Here is a 17,151-nt window from a genome sequence, read left to right as displayed (position 1 = left end):
AGCGTATCTACTCCATTTACAAATATAGATTTTAAAAGAAGAATTCTGGACTGAACGGGTCCGCGTTCCTCCTGTTTGACCCCTTCTGACGTATGAAAACGTTTGGTCCGTCAAGACGTGTGACTCCACTCACCACTAGGGGGCAGCAGTAGTCTACACAGGGCTTTTACGCTCCCCGAAAACTGAAGTGTAGTCGGTCCTACGTCAACTGTGTGCAATGCGCTTTCTAAACTCCCTCTTCGTAGCAGCTCCTTTGTGCTTCACACCAGGTCGGAGCGGCTTGGAGTGTGCTGACATTTGGGCTCGCCAGCTGAGCCATGAGCCTCTGCAGCGTGCAGGTAGTCTGCTGCCGCCCCGCACCGCTCCTTCCACTGGCCTCGTCCCAGCGGCGCAGGACTGAGAGGAGGTGTTAAAGTGAATGGAGCCCGACGCCGATCGCCTCCAGAGTCGCCGCGGCCGCTGCAGGAGGGGAAAGAAAACCTGACGGACTGGGGATCACCCCGGGGACTGTCGGAGGAGCTCGAGTTTCTCACGTCAAACTTCCCGTTATAGTGACCTTTCTGCGCGCCGAAGTGGGAGGACACCTACGAAGTGTAATGCTGAAATATGAGAGAACGGAACCGGGGCGGGTGAAGGCACATGGGAGAGTACTGTTCGTGTACTCTGGGCTCTGAAAGAGAGAAAAAACACGATTTACGTGGAGCTGGATTTGGCGACGAGGGATGAGTGCAAGAAGCTGATCTGTGGTTCCGGACAAACCTCTGCACGCCTCTCTCTCTCCAAACAACCTCAATGGATATATAGACTCAGAGGGCTGCACACACGCGCTGTTACACCTAAAGTACCATCAGATTTTACAAAGCCGCGAGCTCATCTAGAGGGGAGAGCCAAAATCAAGAGGAAGCTCGGATTCAGAAGCCAAAATGTTGCGGTTGTCTTTGACAGCTTTAAGTCTCTCCTGGACTTTGTTCATATGTATGAACAGAAGTTGTGCACAAGAAAGACAGTAAGTATGCTGGTGCATGTGCTATGTGAGAGGTGCTGTGCTGTGGACTGCTAAGACTGTTTACAGTTTGGCAATTTAAAGCCTATTCTCTCAGTTTCACTTGGTGGGATTTTAAAGTTACTGCTAAGTTTCAGTCCTGAGTTTATGGCATTAAAAGTGCAATGTGTCTTTTACCGGTCAGAGTGTCACTTGTATTTGTGTGAAGGCAACTTCATAACACTTCTGTATCTGCACACCTTGTTAGTTCTGTTCTGTAAGGCAACTTTACTGTTTGTCTGACTGACCTGGAAGGAGTCTCACAGTGACACTACTCTGCTGTTGCATCGGTGATAGCCAATTTGAGATAGCTGTATGTACGACTGTGGAATTCTCACATAAATTTAAATATTTCCAGCATTCTCAATAACATTTTAATTCCCTGTCACTGTTTCATTCATGCCATTGACCAGCAGCTTGTGGCTTCAGTTCTGAAAGTTCCTTGAGAGTAAATAGTACCATATAAGTAACTGTTCCATGTTGTCCACAGGGAACGGAAATGTATCCAGGAAAAATGACAAATTATCAAAAGTTTTGAACATGTTGGCTGCATGCATAGAAGGAAGCTTAATCTTCTTTAATGTCACATAAATCTGTGGCAGAAGTTTGAGCACATCGCAGATGTCTGAGAACCTAAAACCATGTGATTGTTGAAAGCTTCACCTACAAAGGAGAACACAAATCCTTCCCTGGCACTGACTGAACAGCTTTTAGCTGTCAGAGGACAGAATTTGGGCAAAAACAATGGGAACATAAGTACACTGAGCCATGTGACTGAAAAAAAAGTGTGGTCTCCACCACCTGATCCAGGCTCATCTAAGAGCTGGTTAAAATGACTGTAGATCAAACACACAGTCAATTTCCTCGTATTATTGTCCTCCTCCTGAAGCCTTAGTTTCCAGGGGGATTTTCTCATGGCTTTCGCTCTCCTAAGATCTGAATTTGCCTCTGGCCTTAAGGCTGAAGTGCCGTAATGCCAACCACCTGATCCACCTTTCATGCACGCAGTTGGGTTTTTGCTCAAGGCTTTGCTCACTTCTAGTTTGTATGATTTTCAGTGAAATTTCTGGGGCAGTGAAATGGCCCATTTTTCTTTTTGGGAAGACAAAAAAAAAAAACATTCTGAAAAAAGGGTGAATAATTAATTTGAAAGATGTTAAACACTTAAGTAGTCCTGTGTTGTTTTGAATCAAAATATCTTGTTATACAGGCTGGTACAGGGCACACACACATATCAAATATGAATTCAGTGAGATAACCGATGTGTTTTAGGCGCTGCATTCTGGAATCAAGAAACATTTTTCTCTTGTGCCAATGACAGTTTTTATTTAAACCCTTGAAAGATTAAAATATATATGTATGTATGTATATATATATGTATGTGTGTATGTATGTATGTATGTATGTATGTATGTATGTATGTGTGTGTGTGTGTGTGTGTGTGTGTGTGTGTGTATATATATACATATATATATATATATATATATATATATATATATATATATATAGTGATGATTAAAATCACCTCCTGTAATCAAACTCATATGCCAGAAGCAAACAAATAATTAGTTTAATTTCAAGATGCAGAATCGAAAAAAGAGGTTCCGCTGAAATGGAACTACCGTAATGAGATACTATTAGTGGAATCTTAACAGACAGACATTGAGTTTGGTAGTTTTCTTTATTTTAGGTGTTCTAGTAGCAGCTGTGTATGGCATAACTGATTCATAGTGTGACGTGCATTGTTTTCAACTGACATGACTGACATCTGCTCTACAGGCTCGTACAGAATAACTGTGCCCCAGTGATGAATTTTTGCAATACCATACTAACAAGAACATCTATCCCTCAACTTTTATTACCTGAGTAATGTGATTTATCCATGCCAGATGCAACTGGTCCTTTTTTTCATCCAAATGTGATGTAAAATCGATCCTTTTAAAAGAATTGCCGTTGCTCTGCAACCTATGTAACCGACTCCTTCTCTCAGTTCAGTGTTAGAGTGACTTTGTGGAATCTCAGTCATTGTTTTTGAAGTATATGATAAGTTTCTGTCAGGACTACCAGACCACCAAAAGAAAAAAAAACAAACACTTGGGCTCAAAGCTCATTGTTCTACCAGTACTATATCTCTCTCTAGTCCATCTGGAATGTTCTTCTGTGTGTGTGTGCGTGTGCGTGTGCGCGTGCGTGTGTTCATATATAAAGAAAAAGAACAGAAATTGAGTAATCTAAATTTGAAATTGATTAGAATAACTATTAGCATCAGCTGAACATCCGTACTGTTTAGCAGCCCACTAAGTGCAAAAGAATACAATTTGTACTAAATATGTAGCTGTGTTTGTCTACTTGAGTGTAGAAGTGGTTTTAACCTGATCCTGTTGAAGTTTAAATGACTTTTCTTGTGTTTTTAAAGGAGAGCAGTGAGAACAGGTGATGACCAGCATCCATTACAATAAAGCTGGCTCTCTATAGGTGACCAATGCATCAGTTCCCTGAGGAAAGACAGTTTTTAGGTTTTCCTTACCAGATGGGAAATGTTTGCTGTCTGGGTGAAGTAAACTGAGAAGTGAACACAGAAAATTTTGAAGCTCTCCACTGTCTTAATCTCCTGCTCAGATATGTGAAGGACAGATTTTTAAAAGCAATTTGAAGTGTAATATCAATTATGTAATCCTTGTAGCGTTTATCCCCGGGGTTTTATCGGAACGTTCACTTGTCAAATGCTGAATTTCACTCTGTATTGGTCATTTGGTAGTTGTTTGCTCTCAGTCCTTCTATAAGGATGTCTTCAGCAAATATGACCTTGGAGATGCTGGGGTAGTTAACAAACCAGCAGAAAAGAAGAAATATGAAATTGTACATATAAATTCAACAGGTTCTGTGAATCTCACAATAACTTCCCTGTAGAAATAAGAACAGGCGCACATAACAGAAATCACATGTATCTCGTGTTTGATTCTCTCCTCATTTCAATGGATCTTTTCTGCTTGACTTCTTTTGTCTCCTACCACTGCCTGTATTCTTATCTCTGTCTCATGTCCCATCTCTCGCTTTCTGTGCCGTGTCACTCATTTCTCAGGGGTTACTTGGTTGCTGCACCCTCTGTGTTTCGTGCCGGCGTTGAAGAGACTGTAAGCATAACCATCTTCAATGCTAAAGCAGAGACACGCGTCCAGTTGCAGCTGTCAGTGAAGGGACAAGCAGTTGCCCACAGCCATGGCTCAGTGCTCGGTAAGATCAAGCCTTTTAGCTTATGTAACATGGGTACATTGTATCTCTTTAAAAAGTGAGATATGAGGTGATTTGTTTCCTGGATGGTGAGATTACTCAGGTGTACATAAACATACAGTTTAAGCCCAACTGACTTGTATTGCAACTTTGTGTTCGCATCCACCTCTGGTTTTCACAGATATTACTTTTGACTGGAGGCATCAATTTGAACTATCCCACCAATCACTCAGTGTATACAGTGAGGCATTTGTTTGACAGCACCATTAACAGATGGTGCTTGTGCTTGCTCTGCCTAGAGTGGCATAAAGACAGGTTGCAGCTGGATTTACTGCTAACATAGGAGGAACTCCTCCAGGCGAGCTCAACCAGTCTCGGCTCTCATAATTACTGCATATTAGAAGCATTACACTGATCATTATATAGATTTGCAAAGTGTATAAGTAAATAACAAGTGAATGTAAAATATGTTGCTTTATATCTCTGCTTCTTTCTGTTTCAGAGAAAGGAACCATCAAACTAAAGGTAAGTCTGACCGTGGCAGTAATATTCGTGCTGCTTTCGGGGCATGATTAAAATGAATGCCACTGCTCTGTGGTGACAGCTGCACAGTAGTGAGAGCCCCTCATTGGAAGTGTGCACATTCCTGAGGCAACATGCAAATCAACACCAACATTATTTGTAATGCAACATCTGTCTCTGCTCATTCATTGGGAATAAGGTAACAGCCTCAAATATAATATGCAACAGCTGTTGACGTGCATGTATGGTCCGCCGCCCCTGAAGGCTGGAATAGATCAATCTAGTATGCATGTCTCTCTCTCTCCCTCTCTTTCACTCGCCCTCTCTTTTCCTGCAACCTCCGGTCTCATTCTCATGAGATACTGTCATATGTAGTGTGCTGTGTTGTAGCCTGGCGCTTTCTTTTGCCCTTGTATATGGTTGTTTTGTCGCTTAGTGACACCAGTAATCCTCAGAAAATGACAAATTGAGAACATCTTTGAACAAATATTAAAACGTTCATGACTTTTATTTAGTCTGATCCAGATTTCTGTTTCTTTCATGTCCAGGTTCCCCCTGGGCTCAGAGGCCAGGCTCATCTGAAAGTCTGGGGAAACCGTCACCTCACAGAGGGAGGTTACATTTTCCACAACTTCACCACCGTTACAGTGGAGAGCAAGGGCACAGCTGTCTTCATACAGACTGACAAACCCGTCTACAAACCCAAACATAAAGGTTCCGTCATAGTGCACCTGGTAGTTAATCAGTTAATCACACAGAAATGCAGAGAGCTATGGCACTTTAATTAGTGGTTGTTTTAATCCTGACTAAAGTGTAAATAGGAATATGTAGTCAGTGCCATGCTGACGTTTCAAGTGGAATACAGTGCTCCAATTTTGTAATCCTAACAATTATTTTTGTATGTTTTGAATGACATCAAATCCCATCACATTGCTTGATCTGGGAAGTACATTTATTAAGACTACTTCAATTACTAAGATTGAAAAGAAGCATGCCTGTGTGTGTGTGTGTGTGTGTGTGTGTGTGTGTGTGTGTGTGTGTGTGTGTGTGTGTGTGTGTTCTTGTATTTCTATCCTTGTCGGGGCCAAATGTCCCCACAAGGATAGCAAAACGTGGAACGACGTGCCTTGTGGGGACCTTTTTCCGGTCCTAAGTAGGAGAAACAGTGTTTTCTTGACCATGTTGTTGTTACTGAAAAAAGTAAAAGTGCAAAAACATTTCTTTAGGGTTAGGCTTTGTTGTGGTGTGGGTTAGGGTTAGGGTAAGGGTCAGGGTTAGGGGCTAGACATGAATGGGAGTCAATGGAAGGTCCCCACAAGGATAGAAATACGAGACTGGGCGTGTGTGTGTGTGTGTGTGTGTGTGTGTGTGTGTGTGTGTGTGTGTGTGTGTGTGTGTGTGTGTGTGTGTGTGTGTGTGTGTGTGTGTGTGTGTGTGTGTGTGTGTGTGTGTGTGTGTGTGTGTGTGTGTGTGTGTGTGTGTGTGTGTGTGTGTGTGTGTGTGTGTGTGTGTGTGTGTGTGTTAACATTTTTTTCTTGTTTTTTTGTCTTCAGTGCTCATCAATGTTTACACCGTCACCCCCGACCTGAGACCTGTGAATGATAAGGTAATTCTGGCTTTCATCCAATAATATCAATAGAAATTGCAGCATTTATCTTTGATCAATAAGAATGGGACCTTCAGTAAATCATGTCAATGTAAATATAGCTCTGTCAGGAACAAAATAAAAATTCTGGATGTTATTTTATATCAGTTATTTGATATGTGAACATTTCTGCGTCTATGCTGCTTTGACAGTAATTTGACATAACATTTATTACAGCATACTTTGCAACCTTTATTTGGTGGAGTTAAAAGACGAAGCCTTGCTTTGGCCCAAGTGCTGAGAAATGTACAGTCACCTATTTACAGAAGCCAAGCTGAAGTGATTTCTCTTGGAATGTCAGCTGTGGCTCCAAATATGCTGCGCAACTGTGAAGACAGATGGTTTATTGACGTTAGCAGCTATAAAAGTTTGTTGCAGGTAAAGGGCCGTGCTCACTTTCACAGATGGGTGATTGTTCTAAAAGGAATTAATGAGGCGAAGTTAGATTAAGCTTTAGGATTCACGGTTTTTTATCCAGTTTGTGTCATTCTGTATTTGTGTCTTTTTTTTTTTCTTTTTTTTTTTCAGATTGAGGCATATGTTTTGGTGAGTGGAGGCTGGAAGGACCACCCAGGGTTGGCAGAACCACGTCCGGGAGGGGATAGTGGCAATTTTAGTTCCCAGCCTGGTTAGAGATTACAGAGCTGAAGTCAGCGCAGCTCACCTAGATAACAGGGTTCTTTTTTGGAGCAGTGCAAGGATAAACAACATGAAAGAGGCCTCTTCTCTTCTCTTCTCTTCTCTTCTCTTCTCTTCTCTTCTCTTCTCTTCTCTTCTCTTCTCTTTCTGCCTGACTTCACTCACTGTTTGTTCTTCCAGGTCTTCTAGAACCTTGATTTGTTAGGAACACATCTATTGAGTTTATGGAAGCTTTTATATAAGATAACAGTTTGTGACAACAGAAAATGTTGTATAAAGAAATTTGATCTGTGGTAAAGAGCCAGGATTTTTGGATCAAGTTCATTTAGTTTAAGGACAATTTCCCAGTCACAACACATGAACGTATAGGTATAGTGACAACATGTAATACACAGTTAAATTATGTCCACATTTCTTGTTAAATCTGGCAAAAGGGTCTTATTGAAGTTCTGATGATGCTTTCAGGATCCAAGAGGGTCCAGGATGGTCCAGTGGAAAGACCTAAAATCTGTCTGCTGTGGTGAGCCCTTTTTCAGCACTATACTTAGAACACTGTAGTGTCGCATTGTATTTTAATTGCGGCGTTCTTAGTTAACTAGGTGAGCTGTGTAAAAATGAGCTTGTCTCCCTTTTTCCCTACATTTGAAGAAAGATGATGATAAACAGTACATTTCAATGTGGTTCATTCCGCCTGCTTAGTTCTTACGTTGGTAATGTGTCTTGTGATATGAAGAACCAGTATCAAACCCCTCAGTGTGTTAACCACATTCTTCTCTCTTGCAGGAGTTGTGAACATGAGTTTGCCTCTGTCTGACCAGCCTCTGTTTGGAGAGTGGTTTATTTTTGTTGAGGTGCAGGGCCACACCTATAACAAGTCGTTTGAAGTGCAGAAATATGGTGAGGATCCACACACATAGATAGTTTCTTGCGCCGCAGATAATGCCACAGGGACATTTCCAGCCACTTTGAGTATTGTTCAGAATTTTCCTTTTTCTAGTGATGCACTGATATTTCATCTTTAATTTATGTTTGTTTTGTTCATTTGCATACATCATTGTTGAAATTATAGCTATTGCTTTAGTAAACATGTTTTTTAGGAGACACCCTACTGCAATTAGTATAGTTTTACATTTTGTGTTGTACACTAATACAGTACCGTATAAAAATAAAATAAACTATTCAATTTGCAGTGATGCCCAAGTTTGAATTGGTGATTGATCCTCCAAACTATATCCGGGATCTGAACTCATGCGAGGAGGCCACTGTCAGAGCAAGGTAAGTCATTCACCGTTCATCAATATTTGAGAAGTTACTTGACAAAAAAAAAAAAAAAATCACAGTTTTTTTGGCTTATCATTCATACCCAACATTCCTGACAGAACTTAATGTTGTAAGTGGACTTATTTCATGCTTTTTCACCACTTGAACAAACTTTCCATGTGCAGTCTCATTTACTGATGAGAATGATGTTTGTGGTGGCCGCCTTGACAGTTATTTGCACACCTTTGGGAGCAATTTGGAGTTGAGTGTTTTGTTCAGGGACACTTTGCAAACATGGACAGGGTGAGATGTTCGATCGAATTGATCGAACCAGCAACCTTGCAATTGGAAACCAACATGCTCCTCTAGCTCAGCCGCAGTCGCTCCATACTGAACCACAGCAGTACCCCTCTTATGTAGCTGCTGACTCAGAGTAAATCTTTATGCATTAAGAAATGTCAACAGTTCCATTTTCCATGTTCAGCAATGACATGTCTTTGCTGTGCAGGTATACATTCGGGAAGCCAGTGACGGGGAAGATGACAGTCAATATGACTGTTAATGGAGTGGGCTATTATCGACATGAGATGGGCCATCCTGTGATCAAAACCATGGAGGTCAGTCTATTTTATTCCTTGAAATCTTGATTCCGATTGGAAGCTGTTACATATCAATGCTAATATGTGGGGTTAAAAAAGTAACATACCTCATCATGTCTTCTCTGCACTTAGATCAGAGGCTCAGCAAATTTCAGCATCTGTGTCAAGGACATGATGCCACTGGACGTGGCTGATCACTTCAGAGGCACGGTCAGCATTTGGGTGTCAGTGACCAGCGTCGATGGAAGCAGGCAAACCACATTCGACGATTCCACACCGGTCCATAAGCAGCTCATTGATATTAAGTACTCCAAGGATACACGCAAACAGTTCAAACCTGGCCTGCCGTACAAAGGAAAGGTAAGATTGTCTTTGAAACTCAGGACAATAAACTTAAAACAATTCATACTAAAAAAAAACAAAAAAAAAACATGAAGAGCTTTCATAATTGATTTTTCGTTAAAGGCAAATTAGGACACCATTGACACTGTAGGTGGACTCAGATATCCATCTTGCTATTATCCTGCCCTGTAGATTGAAGTCACTTTTCCTGATGGAAGTCCAGCTGATGGCGTGAGAGTGCGTGTTAAGGCAGAGCTGACACCCAAGGACAATGTCTACACCAGTGAACTGATCTCAAAGAATGGGCATGCCACCTTTGAGATCCCCTCAATTCCTATCGCTGCGCAGTATGTCTGGCTTGAGGTGAGTGACTGTACAAACTACACTTGTTTTTTTCTTTGAAAAAGAAATGGGAGAATTCAATAAACAAACTTTTGTTTTTGCTTGGCACAGACCAAAGTGACTTCTATTGATGGCAAGACGGTGGGAGACCAATACCTGCCCAGCTATTTGTCCATCAGTAGTTGGTATTCGCCAAGCAGGTGTCATATTCAAATCCAGAGCCTCAGCGGTCCACTCAAGGCAAGTCTTAGGCTGCATTTACCCCGTCAGTATAATGTGACCCAATTCTGATTTTAGTAGGGGTTGTAGGAAGTGATTTCCTCAGAGTTTCCTCTAAATTTAATATACATGCTTGTTTTCTTTCTGTTATCGTTGGATCACCCGTTGTTACTACCCTGTTCAGTGCAGATTTTGCTATATCTGTGTAACACCATGAGTGAGAGGGTTGTTGTGGCCAGTTGCACCTCTTTTGTTGTATGGTGTGTTTGGGTTCATGCTAATAAAGTTGAAATTCTTTATTCCAGTTGAAAATGTCAGCCATCCATTCCATTCATAGCATGGCCTGCTGACGCCACAATATGCGTTAGATGCACTTCAGATTTTTTCCTCCTTCTCATTCTAAAAATCCTGGCGTTGTTTTGTGAACCTCTCCGGCACTGTGACGTTATCATCGAACATATGTTATTATTCATGAGTTCACAGTTTGGTTCAGAAGTAGCCCGATGTTTCTAAACACTACAAATATGCTTGTGAAATGTTTCTGACATTGTTGGCAAACGTAATCATGAGAATCCGGTATGGTTCACTTGATAAAATACATGAAACCACACAGTAAAAAAAAAAAAAAAAAAGAAGAAGAAGAAAAAAATCAGATCTCGGCAACAAATCCAATGGGGCCATTAGGACTTGCAGTGTAAATAGAGCCTTAGTCTTCTTTAGTTTTTTGTGTTGCTGAAGTACCACTGTGGCTGTTTGATGAAACAAAAAAAAACATTTGTTGTTATTGTGATCTTGAAACAATACTTGTACCTCTCTGTTCGTATAGGTTGGCCAAGAGGCAGAACTGGCTCTCAAGTCTACATGTCCCTGTAACTTCACGCTGCACTATGAAGTGGCATCCAGGGGAAACATTGTTTTATCAGGTCAACAACCAGCAAATCTGACAGCCTCACACCGAGGGAAAAGAGCCACAGTCACGTTTGACAAGAACATACACACCACTCGCCTGCCTCCCTCTGTTTCTGGTAAGAAATGGGTCGATTTATCTTGTTTACTCACTGAAAAAGACGTCTCCAGTAGATGTTAAGATTCACAAATTCACAGAATGCCATTTATTGAAGTGGTTATTTCATGTTGTAGTACTCAGTAAACCAGTAATTTCATGTGATAACTTTTCTGAATGAGTTTGGAAAATTCCTCCAGTGTTCCTCGACATTAGGTGCTATATTTTTTTTGTTTTTTTTATGAGGAATGTGTCACCTTGGTCATCTTATTTTGCCGCCAATCTGCCAGGTGTGGCAGGCACTTCCTCCCAGGCCGAGATGGACAGCTGTGTTTCGTATCTACGTTTCCCTGTTAGTCACAGCATGGCGCCGTTCAGCCGCTTACTGGTCTACTACGTGAGAGAAAACGGTGAGGGTGTCACGGACAGCCTGCAAATCCCTGTCCAGCCTGAATTTGAAAACCAGGTTTGTAAACACTGTCATTGTAATAACTTCAGTTTTATAGAAAAAACAGTGTCGTTACTGTAGTGCAAGATTGTTTTCAAATGTGTTGGTTTACAGTAAATCTATCTTTCTCTCTGTCGGTGTAACTGTTTACTAAAACCCAGAGTAAAGGGCGCACTCTCTGTATACATTTTGGAGCTTAAGCTAAGTATTCATGCACCAGCCATTACACCACAGTGTAATGTCTGTAAACAAACAGCTGTGTTGGCCTGTGAGAGCTCCGCAGTTCCTGCCTGCATTAGGTGGAGTTAACTCCCTGAAGTATTTACAGCTCTCTGGTATGCCCTGCAAGACTTTGTGTGTGTGTGTGTGTGTGTGTGTGTGTGTGTGTGTGTGTGTGTGTGTGTGTGTGTGTGTGTGTGTGTGTGTGTGTGTGTGTGTGTGTGTGTGTGTGTGTGTGTGTGTGTGTGTGTGTGTGTGTGTGTGTGTGTGTGTGTGTGTGTGTGTGTGTTACGAGTTTTGTGAGGAGGGGGTTGTGAGTTCAGCATGAGCCATGCAAATAAGTGGGTTTGTGACAGAAGGGGATGACATGTTACGTAACGGTGAAAGGAGGGCAGTACAAATGATTAGCGGGGCTAATTTGAGACTGTGTGCCAGATAAAAAAAAAAAATGTTTTGGAGTGTGAAAGTTTACAGCACACCATTCTTCTTTCGTTGAGGATTCCAGTTTTCCACTTTCTGTCATTTCTCACCACATTATTGTTATAAAAAAATGTTATTATTTTGTTTGTTTGTATTTCTAAACAGATGAAATGAGTAATGAATCTGTAACGTTATTTCAGGATGTTATCACTGACCTCATCAAAATTGTCTCATAAATGAAACGGTGAACATAAGACTGGCATTAAAAAAATAAGTATTTGTAATGAAAGTGTTGAATGCAGCGTGGTTTTGTGAAAACAACTTTTCGTCTGCATCTTGTCTTTACTGGACTACAGGTATCCATTTCTGTGTCAACAAATGAGTCCTTGCCGGGAGACCCAGTGACTCTCCGTGTCCGGGGCGAGAGAGGCTCCTGCGTTTGTGTGGCCGCAGTGGATAAGAGCCTTTACCTGTTGAAGCCTGACTTCCAGCTGAGTCCTGACAAGGTCCATCATATTTAAAATTCAAAATCAATTTCCAATTTGATAACGATTCATAAATCTTTTTGTAACTTAAAGAAATGATTTGTACTGATGTGTTTTCACCGCATTATCTTCTGACCAAAGATTTTGACTGTGTGTTTACATGAATGTGTTTCCAAAGTACAGGTGTTTAAAGAGCTGGCAGATTTTGATGTGTCAGATGCTTTTGGTGTCCCCAAAGATGATGGACACTTCTGGTGGCCTGGACTTGCATCAAAGCGACGCAGGCGGTCCTCTGTGTTCCCCTGGCACTGGGACATCACTAAGGATGCACGCTTTGCATTCACAGTGAGAACACACACTGAGATAATGAGCCCACCTTCAGTGTACAGGAAATAAGTCATAATATTTTCATGTATTTTTCGTGCAGGAAACAGGTCTAGTAGTGATGACAGACATGGTAAGCTTAAACCACCGGCAGAGTGGAGGCATGTATACAGATGAGGCTGTTCCTGCCTTTCAGCCGCACACCTCCACCCTAGTGGCTGCCATGCACTCCCGCTCCACAACCAGGTAAAGAACTCAGTCTGTCGGCATCATCGGACTAATTTCTAGCACGCTTAAAACTGAGTGCATTGGCTTGTGTTGTTAGTAAAAGAGTTGAACTAACTTTTACAAAAAAAAAATACACTTCATACTGTGAGTGGTTTGGGTGGGTGTGATGATATTATATAACTGTATATGAGTTCAGTTTATTAAACTGTCTGCTTTTCCATGTTCAGAGGTGCTCTTAAGCTCATAAATTTCCATAAAGGTTTTCCTTTCTCTCCTTAACCAAATATTTAGTTGAAGAAAAAAAAAGTGTGATGGTGGGAAATTTGTAGTGTTTTTTTTTTTTTTTTTTTAAACTGGACCACACACAGTAATGATGGGTGTATACTTCACAGAAAACAATGACCATGAAAACAATCCCAAAGAAGAGCAATAATTACTTCACAATCCCCACATTTATTTCATAGTAAGACACTTGAGCTAGTTTCTGCTGCAGGGTCCCACGCTCTCTCGCACTGCGTGAGCAAGGCACCACTCCCTCATGCTGGACTTCACAAGTGGCGGTCACGTTGGCCTCCCACATAGCTTGTTCTGGCTACTCCTGACTGGGACCTGTGGGCTACCAGGCCCCAGCGTTAGGTCTTGCTGACCCATGTCCAAGCAAGGTACACAATTAAATTGTGTGCCTGCATGGGGTACTTTTGAGCTCGTTTGTGTTGGTATTTACGCCAGACCTGTCCGCCTTGGGTGGCCTTACCAGGAGCTCATTGCTCCAAACAGCAAAGCTCTAATCACTCAGCCACTCAAGGCGTCATGCCAGGAAGAAGCTGCAGACTCGAGACAGGTGACTGTGGTCGTCACTGCACAGGACCGTTGCAGTGAAATTGGGGTGAGCTGTTTACTGGCCAGTCTGCAGTCCCACCCTCACCTATGGTCATAAACTGTAGGTCACGACTGAAAAAATAAAATTGTAGAACCAAAATGAGTTTTCTTTAGAGGGTGGCTGAGCTCAGCCTTCCAGGAGAAACTAAACGTTGAGCTGCTGCGTCTCCACAGCGAGAGGAGCCGGTTCAGACGGTTCAGGCATCTGATCGGGACGGCTCTTGGTAGCCTACAGTTGGCTTTACTAGGGAAGGCCAAATGAGCGTTGGCCCGGAGGTCAGCCCGGTATCCACAGGACAGACTGTGTCTGAGGCTTGGTCTGGGAGCAGCCCGGGGTCCCATAGAAGGAAGACGTGAGGGGCAGAGTGCCTGAGAGTTGTTGCTCTCCGTACCAGCTCTGGATAGTATATTTTAAAGAATTTGTCACAATATGACAATTACTCAACCAATGTGTATCGATCAAAGAATAACATTAGTTGAATAAATGTGAAATGAGTGGAAGATAGGCATAGGAACAAAACATAACATAAGAATTGGGGGTCTCACCATTTTATTTGTCTACACGTTTTCCAGTGCCACCAACTTATTTGAACGCATGATGTGACTCTAAAATAATCAGTGTGGTATTATTAAATGCATTTATGTTCACTTATGGGGATGTTTTCTTAGACCAGCTGAAGTATTTTACTGATGACAACTTATGTTTTGGTTTGTAGAACTGAGAAGCGGAGGCGCACATTTTTCCCGGAGACTTGGGCGTGGCACTGCTTCAATGTGAGGTACTTAAATAAATCTCTACATGAATATTTCAGATGTCATGTTTTTTCATTCACTACCGTTACCAAAATTCTATGTCCTCATAAAAAAATGTAAGTGTATTTTGGGGTTAGGGATGTGGTTTCAGGTTCATAATTACTGTCTCACATTATAAAACTATGAACTAAGTTTTTGACACATTTTAAAACTATTTGGGTTAAAGTCAGGGCACTCAATTATTAGTGGTAGTTAAGGTAAGGGTGGGTCATGTTGGTCACTGAGGACAGAATTCCACATGCCCTCACTTCAACACACCTGATAGTAATGATTGGCTCATCGTCAGGCTATCTGCAGAGCTTCATCATAATGCATTCATTAAATTTTGGTGTGGTCCCCACACAGACACAGCTTCATGTTTGTTTCTTTGAAAACACACTTTTCAGCTAGATTTGCTTCACATTCTCCTTTGGTGTAATTCGAACACTGTCTAAAACATTAGAGAATAGTGAAATGGAGAGCTGAAAAGAAAATGTACGCGAACTTGAAATATGACAAAGCAAATGCTGAATGAATGAAAGCTAAGAGTAAGACCCGGCACAAAGAAAAAAGTTAAGCAGATGGACATTTTAGGATTGAGAGTTTAACATTGAGATAGTGAGATAAATGCATGGATAAAGAATTTTACAAGGAACAAGTACAGATGCAAATAAAGAATTTTGGGAGATGTTTGGGACACAAGAAGTGTGAGACTCTGCTGCATGTGTGAAGGTTTGTGTTCCATCATGTTCAGCATCCATCATTTCTCCCTTTGGGTGTAAAGGCACCTCATTTAGTCTTGGAACATAGCCGTACTGTCTGAAGAGCTCTTACCATTCATTTCGAGCCAGTGTAAATAACTTGGCCCATTGATTTCTTTGGACGTGACTTCAGCTCCCCCTTATTTCCTGAGAAGTCTTAAACTCCCATTTTCTTAAAAACTCTATTAAACTGAATTTTGGGCAACTTCGATCAAAAAAAAAAAAAAAAAAAAGCCCTCAAAAAAACAAAAAAGGCGTACACGCAGGTTTTCAAGTTTATTATATCCTGTGACTCTTAGCCAAGACCAACGTTAAATATGTGCTGCCAATAATGATCTCAGCTTATTTCATTGAGAAAAACAGATTGGGTCAACACCTGACTGTCTCTCATATATCTGCTTCAGAGTGTTTTTGCTGTCGTTACGTTAGTGCAGGTGTTTGTGTTGACACAGGTGTTGCTAACATTAGAGTAATCCACAGTGTTTCATCAAGCCGACCTTGGAGCCGGTGCCTTTTAATTCCTTGTGTTGAGTGAAGTTATGGCCGGACCTTTTTATTTCGCTGTCCAATATGGTTTTCCTCTCAAGTTGTGTCTCAACATGTCTTTGACAGCTCTGAAACCGGGGACGCTGAGCTCCAGCTGGAGGTGCCAGATTCAATCACCACATGGGTGGCAGAGGCCGTAGGGCTGTCTGAAGAGCGAGGACTGGGTTTAGCCGCGAGAGCTGAACTTCGTACTTTCAAACCCTTCTTTGTGGACTTCACGCTGCCCTATAGCCTCATCAGAGGGGAGCAGACCAAAGTGCCCCTAACAGTCTACAACTATCTGCCTACATGTGCCGAGGTAAGATCATGAATGAGAGGGCAGCTGGGCAATAAAAAAACAAGATGCTTTTCATTAGTCAGCGCACTACACATCTGATGAGCAGTAGTGTTCACACACAACCAAACACAATCTGAACATTTAGAGAGTGCTTTTAGTGAATGAGATGCAGTTCAGAGACCCAGTTTGAGCATTTTGACCCTCTAAATATACATGTTGTTCACTTCATTTGTCGTTTCATTCATTCCTCTTTCACTAATGTGAGACAACAGTGCTATTATATTATGCCATTGTGTTACTCTGTGTAACCACGGTTCATTTTAAAGTGCTACTAAAACTTGAAATTTTTCTACATTTTTAACAGTTTTGTTTGTCAGAAAAGATTTAGATTTTGATCTCCTCAGAGCGGGTCAGGGTTCCTGGTAATCCTGGTGTCCCCACTTTAGCTTTGGTGGTAAAAGATAGTTCATGTAGTGTGAATTCTTGTGTGTTTCTTTACTCTCACACCAAAGTCCATCAAAAACATCTCACAAAAGATAGCAAGTTTCACAGAAATGTACGTTTGCAATTATTTAATTGAATTTATGCATGCCTGAAAATAATCTCGGTAGGAATTATGCAGGTGCTGATAGCATCTTCAATGTGACATCTGTAAAACTAGCTATCTGTATAAACTTTCATGAAGTAATTGGTCCTGTTGATGACACATGAAAGCATAAAGCTTTGAAGCATTTTGAAGCTAATACAGATCTCAGATGGAACACAGTGCCTCTTTTAGGTGCTGAATATGTACACAAATCAAGGACACTCATAGGGTCTCTCAAGTCAGGTAATGTCCAGGGTCAAAAAAAAAAAAAAGAAGTAGGAAAAAAAGAATAAGTCTGTCAGGTGAAATTAGCCTAGGAGTAGGTATGTGTACGCACTTTGA

General features: G+C 41.5%; 1 protein-coding gene across 1 annotated transcript in view; it reads left to right on the top strand.

Moving 5' to 3' along the window:
- Window positions 1-275: 275 nt before the first annotated feature.
- cpamd8 (C3 and PZP like alpha-2-macroglobulin domain containing 8) overlaps window positions 276-17,151 on the top strand; it is a 43,708-nt gene continuing 26,832 nt past the window's right edge. The window contains exons 1-20 of the mRNA XM_030082718.1: window positions 276-1,006; window positions 4,125-4,276; window positions 4,776-4,798; window positions 5,344-5,509; window positions 6,349-6,401; window positions 6,969-6,986; window positions 7,545-7,599; window positions 7,863-7,976; window positions 8,270-8,354; window positions 8,848-8,956; window positions 9,071-9,298; window positions 9,473-9,643; window positions 9,734-9,862; window positions 10,668-10,866; window positions 11,135-11,310; window positions 12,288-12,437; window positions 12,600-12,761; window positions 12,844-12,986; window positions 14,564-14,626; window positions 16,013-16,244. Of these exons, the coding sequence (XP_029938578.1) occupies window positions 924-1,006; window positions 4,125-4,276; window positions 4,776-4,798; window positions 5,344-5,509; window positions 6,349-6,401; window positions 6,969-6,986; window positions 7,545-7,599; window positions 7,863-7,976; window positions 8,270-8,354; window positions 8,848-8,956; window positions 9,071-9,298; window positions 9,473-9,643; window positions 9,734-9,862; window positions 10,668-10,866; window positions 11,135-11,310; window positions 12,288-12,437; window positions 12,600-12,761; window positions 12,844-12,986; window positions 14,564-14,626; window positions 16,013-16,244 (2,511 nt within the window). The 5' untranslated portion in view covers window positions 276-923. The remainder of the gene's footprint in view (window positions 1,007-4,124; window positions 4,277-4,775; window positions 4,799-5,343; window positions 5,510-6,348; window positions 6,402-6,968; window positions 6,987-7,544; window positions 7,600-7,862; window positions 7,977-8,269; window positions 8,355-8,847; window positions 8,957-9,070; window positions 9,299-9,472; window positions 9,644-9,733; window positions 9,863-10,667; window positions 10,867-11,134; window positions 11,311-12,287; window positions 12,438-12,599; window positions 12,762-12,843; window positions 12,987-14,563; window positions 14,627-16,012; window positions 16,245-17,151) is intronic.

Source organism: Salarias fasciatus, chromosome 23 (assembly GCF_902148845.1).
Source record: "Salarias fasciatus chromosome 23, fSalaFa1.1, whole genome shotgun sequence".
Lineage (NCBI taxonomy): Eukaryota > Metazoa > Chordata > Actinopteri > Blenniiformes > Blenniidae > Salarias > Salarias fasciatus.
The sequence above is the reverse complement of the archived record's forward strand: the minus strand, read 5'-3'. Positions and strand labels throughout refer to the sequence as shown.